The sequence below is a fragment of the Chiloscyllium punctatum genome, chromosome 10 (genome assembly GCF_047496795.1).
Source record: "Chiloscyllium punctatum isolate Juve2018m chromosome 10, sChiPun1.3, whole genome shotgun sequence".
Taxonomy (NCBI): Eukaryota; Metazoa; Chordata; class Chondrichthyes; order Orectolobiformes; family Hemiscylliidae; genus Chiloscyllium; species Chiloscyllium punctatum.
In genome coordinates, this window is record NC_092748.1 from 83,653,916 (window position 1) to 83,664,587 (window position 10,672).

Consider the following 10,672-nt stretch of genomic DNA (forward strand, 5'->3'; position numbering starts at 1 on the left):
TGAGCAGCCCCCTATATAGCTGCAGCATTGCCATTTACCTCACCCTGATTTTTGCTGCCTGTTTGACATTTAAACATGCTATGCTCTAATTATTATATTACTTGTAATTTGTATATCTTTTTGCAAGTTCTACTGGTTAATAATTAGATTAGATTAGATTACTTACAGTGTGGAAACAGGCCCTTCGGCCCAACAAGTCCACACCACCCCGCCGAAGCGCAACCCACCCATACCCCTACATCTACCCCTTACCTAACACTACGGGCAATTTAGCATGGCCAATTCACCTGACCTGCACATCTTTGGAGTGTGGGAGGAAACCGGAGCACCCGGAGGAAACCCACGCAGACACGGGGAGAATGTGCAAACTCCACACAGAGAGTCGCCTGAGGCGGGAATTGAACCCGGGTCTCTGGCACTGTGAGGCAGCAGTGCTAACCACTGTGCCGCCATGCCGTATCCTAATATATAGGATAAATAATACCAGAAATATTTTAATGCAAATACCTCACTTAAAAACCTCCTTCTGAAGAATGTTGTCCTTTATTGACTATTTACATTTGGGAATCAGCTTTGACTCTGTGTTGAATGAAATTAAGAGAAAGAAAATAAAGGTTTACATTTTGGCCTTTCATGACCTCAGGACTTCCAAAGCACAGCACGGTGGCTCAGTGGTTAGCATGGCTGCCTCACACCGCCAGGGACCCGGGTTCAATTCCTGCCTTGGGCAACTGTCTGTGTAGAGTTTGCACACTCTCCTCGTGTCTGCATGGGTTTCCTCACGGTGCTCTGGTTTCCTCCCACAATCCAAAGATGTGCAGGTTAGGTGAATTGGCCATGCTAAATTGCCCATAGTGTGAGGTACGTTAGTCAGGAGTAAATGTAGGGGAATGTGTCTGGGTGCATTGCTCTTTGGGGGGTTGGTGTGGACTTGTTGGGTCGAAAGGCCTGTTTCCATGCTGTAGGTAATCTAATCTAATCACTTTACAACTAATGAGCTACTTTTTTTTAGATGGAAAACCCATTGCCAAATTGAAGTAATATAACAATGACCAGACCAAACATGGTGGCTCAGTGGTTAGCACTGCTGCCTCACAGCGCCAGGGTCCCAGGTTTGATTCCAGCCTTGGGCTACTGTCTGTGTGGAGTTTGCACATTCTCCCCGTGTTTGTGTGGGTTCCTTCCCACAGTCACAAAGATGTGCAGGTCAGGTGAGTTGGCCATGCTAAACTGCCCATAGTGTTAGGTGCATTAGTCAGAGAGAAATGGGTCTGGGTGGGTTACTCTTCGGAGAGTCAGTGTGAACTGGTTGGGCTGAAGGGCCTGCTTCCACACTGTAGGTAACCTAAACTGTTGTTTTCATGATGCTGTTTGAGGAGTAAACATTAACTAGAACCCTGGAGAATTCCCCGTTGTTTTTCTTTCAAAGGCTATCATGACATTCCTTGCACCCTTGTGAGAGTCGCACTTTAAACATCGAAGAACGAACAAATCTAAGTACACAGATATGGAATTGGCAATACTTTCATGCTTTCTGGACCAGCCTATCAATACTTACCTGTACCAGATGATGGTCAATGAAGCATTTCCCTCCATATTAGAACCTCGAATAACCACAAATGAAAGGCTGCATCTCCCTTCAGTCCTTTGTGGGTCTTGTTACAGTAACCTAAAAGTAGATATTATGATATTGGTGTGTGTGTATAGACATAACCATATGACATGGTGGAAATAAAAACGCTATAACATTTCATATGAGAAATAATGCATTTATTTACATAATCTATAGCAAGACAAGTTCGTAAATTCGTTTCTAGGAAACTGATACAAGCAAAAGCCAGTTATAATGACACACTTATGCGAAGTAAATATTATTTATTCTTCAAACACATACTTTATTTACATCATTGCAAATGACAAAGGAAAGTCCTCTCAAAAACTAAATGAAGCCCAGTTACATGCATTTCCCTGCCACTATTTTCTCTGAGTTTTACAACCATTTACAAAACCGAATACACAATAGTATTTATAAGGTGACAAAGATTTGGAGACATAAATAACTCATTATATAAATAGCAAACGCAACATTAAACAACACTTAGAATTGGACGCAGTAGTGAAAACATTGATAGGTATTAATGCAGATTTTATACAAAAGTGGAGTGGGGAATAAGTTAGCAAGTTGACTGAAGACTGGAAGACTCAGACTCGGTAGAAACTGACGGATGGGCTCCTCGCCTGTCTTTGCTTTTGAGTTTCTTAAGAGAGGAGCATCTGGTGTCAGAGTGGCTGAAAACTCTTCGAGTGTAAGTTTTGAAGTTAACCCCAACAAAAGCGTACAGAATGGGATTGAGGCAACAGTGGAAGAAGGCAATGGCTTCAGTGATGCCCATCGAGGTGATCACAATCTGCTCGAGGTCGCAGGAATAGGCGCTGCCTTTCATGAGCATCACCGTGTCAATGGAGATGACGATGTAATAGGGCAGCCAGCAGCAGAAGAAGGTGAAGATCAGGATGATGGTGATTTTCAGGGCTTTGCGCTTTTGCAAGCCGGTGGAACGGGACAGCCGGGAGATGATGATACAGTAACAGATGAGGATGACCAGAGCGGGCAGGACAAAGCCCACCGCGATGCCTTGGATTCGGAAAGTCACCATCCAGAACTGGTACGTGTCTTCGGGGTAAATGCGCTCACACACCACCCGCTCGGCGAGATTTCTGGTTTTAGCAAACACCATGTCGGGCACAGTGAGCAGCATGGCAGGTAACCAGACTCCCACATACACTAACCGATCAGCCAGCAGTTTCCGCGGTCCCGTGCTGTTGGTTGCGTGCACGACCGCATAGTAGCGGTCCAAGCTGATGAAGGCGAGAATCAACACGCTGCTGTACAAATTGACGGTGTAGATGATGTGCACGATTTTGCACATCGCGTCTCCAAAGTACCAGTTGTGACTCGCATCGATAGACCAGAATGGGAGGGTCAAGACAAAGAGCAAATCCGCCACCGACAAGTGCAGCCTGTATTTGTCCGTCATGGTGCGCACTCTTCCATGGTAGCCCATGATGACCACCACCAGGCCATTGCCCACCACCCCCAGAACAAATACCAGCGAATAAACACACGGTAAGAAGATACTTTTAAAGTAGGCACTTTCTCCATCGCATAAGGCACCCTCTGGGTATGTGTAATTGTACACGTCAGTGTCATTGGGATAACTGGCATCATAAGCCAGGCGATAATACTGTAAAATAAACAAGAAGCTTTATTAACAAACACCAAAACCGTTAGTTTAATCGATGCATTTCAAGCCCCGGCTCTCCATTCCCACCCAGAGCCATGCGGTTACCACCCACACCCTAAAGCTCCAACACGAAACAGACTTTTGGGTTGTTTGGGTTAGAATTTGTAACAATCACAACTGTTGAACTTGTTAACGGTTAAGGTTATTGTTGCAGGAATGAGTTACGACTGTTAAAAGTAAACTCTGAATTGCTGGAGAAACGCAGCAGGTCTGGCAGCATCCGGACAGAGAGACAAGAGTTAACGTTCCCAGTCCCATTCTGCCAGATCCGCGGAGTTTCTTCACGGTGCAGATTTCCAGCACCACTCTCGGCAATCCGCGTGTGAGGAGAGAGACCGGTCCCCGAACTGAAGCAAGCGTCTTTCGCTTCTTAATGAAGCAGCGGGGATTTTTTTTTAAATAAGGGAAGTCGCAGTGAAGATCACTGTTCACAACGCGGGACTGAGAGGCTCACTCTCATGTGGGACTCGTCCTTGTAGTAATTCCATACAACCAGTGTTTAGCACGATGCCATTCTGCTCCTTGCTACTTTACACTGCAACTTCACTGCTTAGAAAGCACTTGAGCGTTTTTGTTTGATTCAGATAGCTCACTGGCATTTCATCCCCCCCCCCCCCCCGCCATAAAGTTTCACTGAGTCATAAGTAAAGTCCAGCAGGAGTTTGGGGAAATTTGATTGTCATTGCTGGGTTAACTGTCCCCCATGCATGACAGTTGGAGCGTTCGTGACCTCTTTCAACACTAGCGGCATGTACATAACCTAGCTGTCCCGGGTTAACTATACCTGCGGGACCAGGTATCCACCTGCAGCTTCCTCTGTGTGGAAGAGATGAATGCAAACCTATCTATTCATTGGCATCGATGAAACTTGCCTTTATAACTTTGAAAAAATGTGGTTGAACGCTATTATTTTAAACTTTCTACCTCATGTGATTTCTTAGCTCGAAAGCTAAAGAGGCTTAACCGCGCTGGTTTCAAATAGCAAATCGGAACACAAGGCGCGGTAAAATAAAAAAAACCCCTAACCAGACACATGAAATCAAAGAATCAGATCAACAACGTAAAATGCCTTTTCAAACCTCTTTCGCCTGCAATCGGTTTCACTAAATAATCTGGAGAGGTTAATTTCGAATTGGAAGCATTAAAAAAACATAAAACGCCTACTGACATTTCAGTAACATCTTCAATATCTGACGTGCTAAAATAACTGATCATCCCTACTTTGCATAGAACTGCTGTAGTTAAATTTTTACCTTGGACAGTTTATTAATATAACCTCATTTACAAACTATACATAAATGCATTTGCAACATTGAAAATTATGTTTTACAAATAAAACATTATATTTTTAAGGGCATATTATTTTAAATATTGTTTTCATAATGTACAGTTATTTACAGATATAAAAATATTTAAAATGACACTTAAACCTTCTCTTACCAGTTCATCGTACTCTGAATCTTCACCCATTCTGTACGATTCCCAAAAGCCCTGACCGTTAGATTGGCGGAAGTTCAGTTCTTGCAGAGTTCTCGAAGTATGAAGATATTGTCTGAAATGTTCAAACTTAAGTCAAATTCCCACTTCGGACCGCGCATGCGCACAGCGAGAACGTAATTTCTCAGCTCCACCGAAGTAAACAAGTTTGAATAATAAATTCAAAAACAAACCCAATGAACAAGGGGGCATTTATAACCGTTGCTTAACTGCTGCGGGAGCATTGGAAGCAACTGTCATTGTATAGCATTGGTTATAGAAAATATACATTCGGTGATAGTACTCATTGAATTTAATGAACATTTGCATTTGTTAAATTGACAATTAGACAATAAGACCATCAGGAACAGGAACAGGAGTACATTGTTCAGTCCCTGGTGCCTGCTCCTCCATTTAATTGCATCGTGGTTAACCCCAAATATCTCACCTCCCCCCTCCCCCCAGTAATCCTTGATTTCCCGACTGATCAACAATCAATCTACCTTAGCCTTAAGTGCACAAAGGCTTCTGACCCCACTTCTCGCTGTGGCAAGGAATTCCCCACTGATCAAGAATCTATCTCAGTCTTAAATATACACAAGGATTCTGCCTCCACATTTCTCTGTGGCAAGGAGTTCCCCACTAATCAAGAATCTATCTCAGTATTAAATAAATGTACACAAGGACTCTACTGCCACACCTCTCTCTGTGTCAAGGAATCCTAAACACCCCCAAACCTTTTGAAATGAGAAATTCCTCCTCATCTTAGTCTTAAATTGCACTTCCCTTTTATTCTGGGACAGTGCCCTCTGGTATTGACTTTTCCATGAGGGGAAACATCCTCTAAGCATTTGCCCCATCACACCCCTTAAGAATCCATAGGCTTCAATACAATTATCTCTCATTGTTCTAAACTCCAGTGAGTAGAGCCACAACCTGTTTAATCTTTGCTTATTAGACAATCTCTCCAAACCATCGATCATTCTCGTGAACTTTCTCTGAACAATTGATTGTATATCTGGCTCAACTCATGCTCTTCATGGGGCAGCTGTCTGACCCACTGAACATCGTCTCTGGAAAGAGAAAATGGGGAAATCTTGTCTGCATGAACCATTTGTCCATCACTTAATCCTTCTTATACTTTGCTTTTGCATTTTTGTTTTGTAATTTTATCTTTCGTTTTTCTGTTGGCTAATGTGGTTTTCTTTATCTTCCCCCCCCCCCCCCATCTCCATCATTTCTTCATTAGTTTTGGCTTTAAGATACTTGAGGTACATCAGTAACCTCAAGATGGCCCCAACATGTTCTCAACATAACTAAGAATGGGCCATAAATGTGGCCACGCTGGCAGCACTTACATAGAACATAGAAGAGTACAGCATAGGAACAAGCCCTTCAAACCATCATGCCTGTGTCAACCATGATGCCATTCTACATCCCAAGAGCCAACAAAATCCAGCCAAATTTTGCTGCAGTCAGGTGGTCTAACTATGCCAGTTGACTTTGCCTCTCATGTTGAAATTTCCACATTTCTTTTCAGGGCTGCACTAAGTTGCTAAAATTGCAATGTAATTGCAGCACAAGAGGAACCACATTTTGTGTCCTGTCCAGTCAGGTTGTGGGATTGTGAAATCACAAATGCAAGCATTGCAAGGAAGCGTAGAGTTGTGAGTTCAACACAAACCAGGTACAAAAAGAGGAATAAAGAGGGGGGAAAGTGATTGGACCAGTAAAGAGGTTAATTGAGAGAGAAAATCAAAACAAAACATTAAAAAAGTTTCCTTTTGAAGTTTGATGTTTTAAACACATCCAACAGCAATTAAAACCTGAATAAAAAGAGACAACATGGATATAATAGTTAATTTTGCCAAAGTGTTTGATTGAGTAATTAACACATCATATTATTTAACCTTTGACAGGAATATCCAGCTCATAATGTTTTAATTTCTCCAGTTAGGCTTTGTATTCCTTCAAGATATTAAGTTGAACATTGCTCTGGTTAGTTATTGCAAGTACTTTTAGCATTTTTAATGCCTTTATTATAGAAAACAATTCAATTGAAATGAGTGTGTGCTTCCAATGCATAGCTTATTCATTGAAAATTGCTTCAAGGTACTGTTGGGAAATAAGTTGGTCAGTGAGATGGATCTTTGCTCTGTTTCTACTTCAGAAGGTCACCATGTTACTATACAACACAAAAGGATCTTCTGACAGTGCATTCATTCCAAGTAATTAGCTATAGTGCATTTGCTGTCTCTGGCCTCTTCCATAAATTCTTGTAAACAATTTTAGAGTTTTCCAGTGTTTTCTTGGTGTACTGTGAACTTAGATCAGAGTGGTGCTGGAAAAGCACAGCAGGTCAGGCAGCATCTGATTTTTTTCCCGAAACACGATTTTCCAGCCCCTCGGATGCTGCCAGACTGCTGTGCTTTTCCAGCACCACTCTGATCTAAACTCTGGTTTCCAGCATCTGCAGTCCTCACTTTTGCCCTGTACTCTGAATTTAATTCACTGGTACTGCTTTCAATTTCTTTGGCTGTATCTTTTCAACTTTGATACTTATCATTGGTATTGTTTATTTATAGATATATTTTTAAAATCTTTTAGAATAAATTTTAATGAACGTTACTTCTATTGCTTTGCATTCTTAAAGCATAATTTATGACAACACATTAATAATTCTTGGAACTTTGAACTTTGTTGAATACTAAGAAGCCACTAATCCTATTCAATGGTATAATTCTTGCTCTGTTCTTTCAATGCTGCTGCCTATGGTCTTTTGTTGTCATCTATGAATTATATTCATCAATTCTTCCAACTGTGTAGTCATATGTTATGTTGATAATTTCCTGTATAATATGATTAGGTCTCCTGTGATATCACTGACTTATTTGACCAGCTTCAATTATTTGTGGTTATGTCTGTTTAGAAGCCAAGCAGATGTTTTGATCCTAAAATGGCAAGCACATTTAGTCTGTTACTCCAACTAACCTGTAGGGGGAGAAACTAGTCCTTAAGTAAAAGCTGTCTGAAATGGATTGTAAAGAGTTTTGAATTCATATCATGTATATATGTTGTAATGATTCAAAATGATGATTGTGATGAATCAAACATTTATGTTGAAATTTTAAAGGTAGTGTTGCATTAATTATTTTAACATGTTTCAATTATAAAAAAAACTTTACAGAAGACAGAACAGCAATATGGAGAATTAAAAAAAATTGTTGAACCCTGTTAGAAATTAACGTAAATTTACATTTTCCTGCCTTTACACTTAAAGGTGTTGCTTTATTCAATAGAAGGTGCAGGCCTCAGCCAATGCTGTACAACAACAATGGCTTGCATTTATGAAGTTCCTCTAAAGTATTAAAACACCCAAGGTTAATACAGTTTTGAAAAAAGTTAAAAAGAAAGAAATCAATGATGTTGCAGGACATCTGACTCTGAAAGATTGAAAAAGAGTCTTTCCAGAACATCTCTAACCTTAAAACATGACTCATGACATGACATGAGAAGCTTTCTTTCCTCTTTCAGATGCGATATTCTGGTTTGCCCTTTACAGGATCACAACACTGGGGCCTTTTTACATTATGTCATTATCAAACTCAGGGACATAATATCACATTCAGAAACAACACAATCAAAATGTGAAGTTAGAAAATATATTTTACACAGAAGATTATTTGAAATCTAGATCATTAAAAAATGCATAATTACTGAGGTAGAGGTTTTAACATAATGAATGCAATAAGCATTTGAATATGAAAAAAAGTTTTATATAAGAAATAGGATTGCAATTGCAGTCCCAATTGAAGATATATTATTGATGCAGCTAAATTTCTACAGCCTTATAGATGCTGTACACATCAAACCCAAAATTCCTAGGGCTGGAGACAGCACACTACCGGCTAAGGGAATATGGCCCAGAATATTTTCAGGATCCCAGATCTGCCAATTAAGGAGAATCCAAAGAGTTTTTACAAATACATTAAGGACAAAAGAGTAACTAGGGAGAGAATAGGGCCCCTCCAAGATCAGCAAGGCAGCCTTTGTGTGGAGCCGCAGAAGGTGGGGAGATAGTATTTTGCATCAGTATTTACTGTGGAAAAGGATATGGAAGATATAGACTGTAGGGAAATAGATGGTGACAGCTTGCAAAATGTCCAGACTACAGAGGAGGAAGTGCTGGATGTCTTGAAAAGGTGGATAAATCCCCAGGACCTGATCAGGTGTACCTGAGAACTCTGTGGGAAACTAGAGAAGTGATTGCTGGGCCTCTTGCTGAGATATTTGTATCATCGATAGTCACAGGTGAGGTGCCGGAAGACTGGAGGTTGCCAAATGTGGTGCCACTGTTTAAGAAGGGTGGTAAAGACAAGCCAGGGAACTATAGACCAGTTAGCCTGACCTCGGTGGTGGCCAAGTTGTTGGAGGGAATCCTGAGGGACAGGATGTACATGTATTTGGAAAGGCAAGGTCTGATTAGGTACAGTCAACATGGTTTGGTGGGTGGGAAATCACAAACTTGATTGAGTTTTTTGAAGAAGTAACAAAGAGGATCAATGAGGGCAGAGTGGTAGATGTGCTAAATATGGACTTCAGTAAGGCGTTCGACAAGGTTCCCCATGGGAGACTGATTAGCAAAGTTAGCACAGAATACGGGGAGAACTAGCCATTTGGATACAGAACTGGCTCAAAGGTAGAAGACAGAAGGTGGTGGTGGCGGGTTGTTTTTCAGACTGGAGGCCTGTGACCAGTGGGAGTGCCACAAGGATCTGTGCTGGGTCCTCTACTTTTTGTCATTTACATAAATGATTTGTGGATGCAAGCATAAGAAGTACGGTTTGTAAGTTTGCAGATGACACCAAAATTCGAGGTGTAGTGGACAGCGAAGAGGGTTACCTCAGATTACAACACGGTCTGGACCAGATGGGCCAATGGGCTGAGAAGTGGCAGATGGAGTTTAATTCAGTTAAATGCGAGGTGCTGCATTTTGGGAAAGCATATCTTAGCAGGATTTATACACTTAATGGTAAGGTCCTAGGGAGTGTTGCTGAACAAAGAGACCTTGGAGTGCAGGTTTGTAGCTCCTTGAAAGTGGAGTCGCAGGTAGATAGGATAGTGAAGAAGGCATTTGGTATGCTTTCCTTTATTGGTCAGAATACTGAGTACAGGAGTTGGGAGGTCATGTTGCGGCTGTACAGGACATTGGTTAGGCCACTATTGGAATATTGCGTGCAATTCTGGTGTCCTTCCTATTGGAAAGATGTTGTGAAACTTGAAAGGGTTGAGAAAAGATTTACAAGGATTTTGCCTGGGTTGGAGGATTTGAGCTATAGAGAGAGGCGGAATAGACTAGGGCTGCTTTCCCTGGAGTGAGGGAGGCTGAGGGGTGACCTTATAGAGGTCTAAAAAATTATGAGGGGCATGGATAGAGTAAATTGGCAAAGTCTTTTCCCTGGAGTTGGGGAGTCCAGAACTAGAGGGCATGGGTTTAGGGTGTGGGGGGAAAGACATAAAAGAGACCTATGGAGCAACATTTTCACACAGATGGTGGTACCTGTATGGAATGAGCTGCCAGAGGAAGTGGTGGAGGCTGATACAATTGCAACATTTGAAAGGCACTTGGATGAGTATATGATAGGAAGGGTTTGGAGGGACATGGGCTGGGTGCTGGCAGGTGGGACTAGATTGGGCGGATATCTGGTCGGCATGGATGGATTGGACCGAAGGGTCTGTTTCCATGCTGTACATCTCTATAACTCTATGACTCTATAAGCAATTTGGGCCACATTAAATGTGTTTAGATTAACTGAAAATATAGCCAAAATTGCCTTGTAATATAAGTTGCAAATTTTATTTTGTGATGCCAGGTATAGCAGGTGCGCTTT

The 10,672-nt window shown here is 41.5% G+C and overlaps 1 protein-coding gene across 1 annotated transcript; it reads right to left on the reverse strand.

The window, feature by feature from the left end:
- Nucleotides 1-1,772: 1,772 nt before the first annotated feature.
- On the reverse strand, nt 1,773-4,869 carry LOC140482356 (C-X-C chemokine receptor type 4-like). Its single transcript, XM_072579696.1, has 2 exons — nt 4,746-4,869; nt 1,773-3,245 (listed from the first exon to the last, which is right to left on the reverse strand). Exons 1-2 carry the CDS (start codon nt 4,773-4,775, stop codon nt 2,175-2,177), a joined length of 1,101 nt encoding a protein of 366 aa, XP_072435797.1. The 5' UTR covers nt 4,776-4,869; the 3' UTR covers nt 1,773-2,174.
- Nucleotides 4,870-10,672: the final 5,803 nt, after the last annotated feature.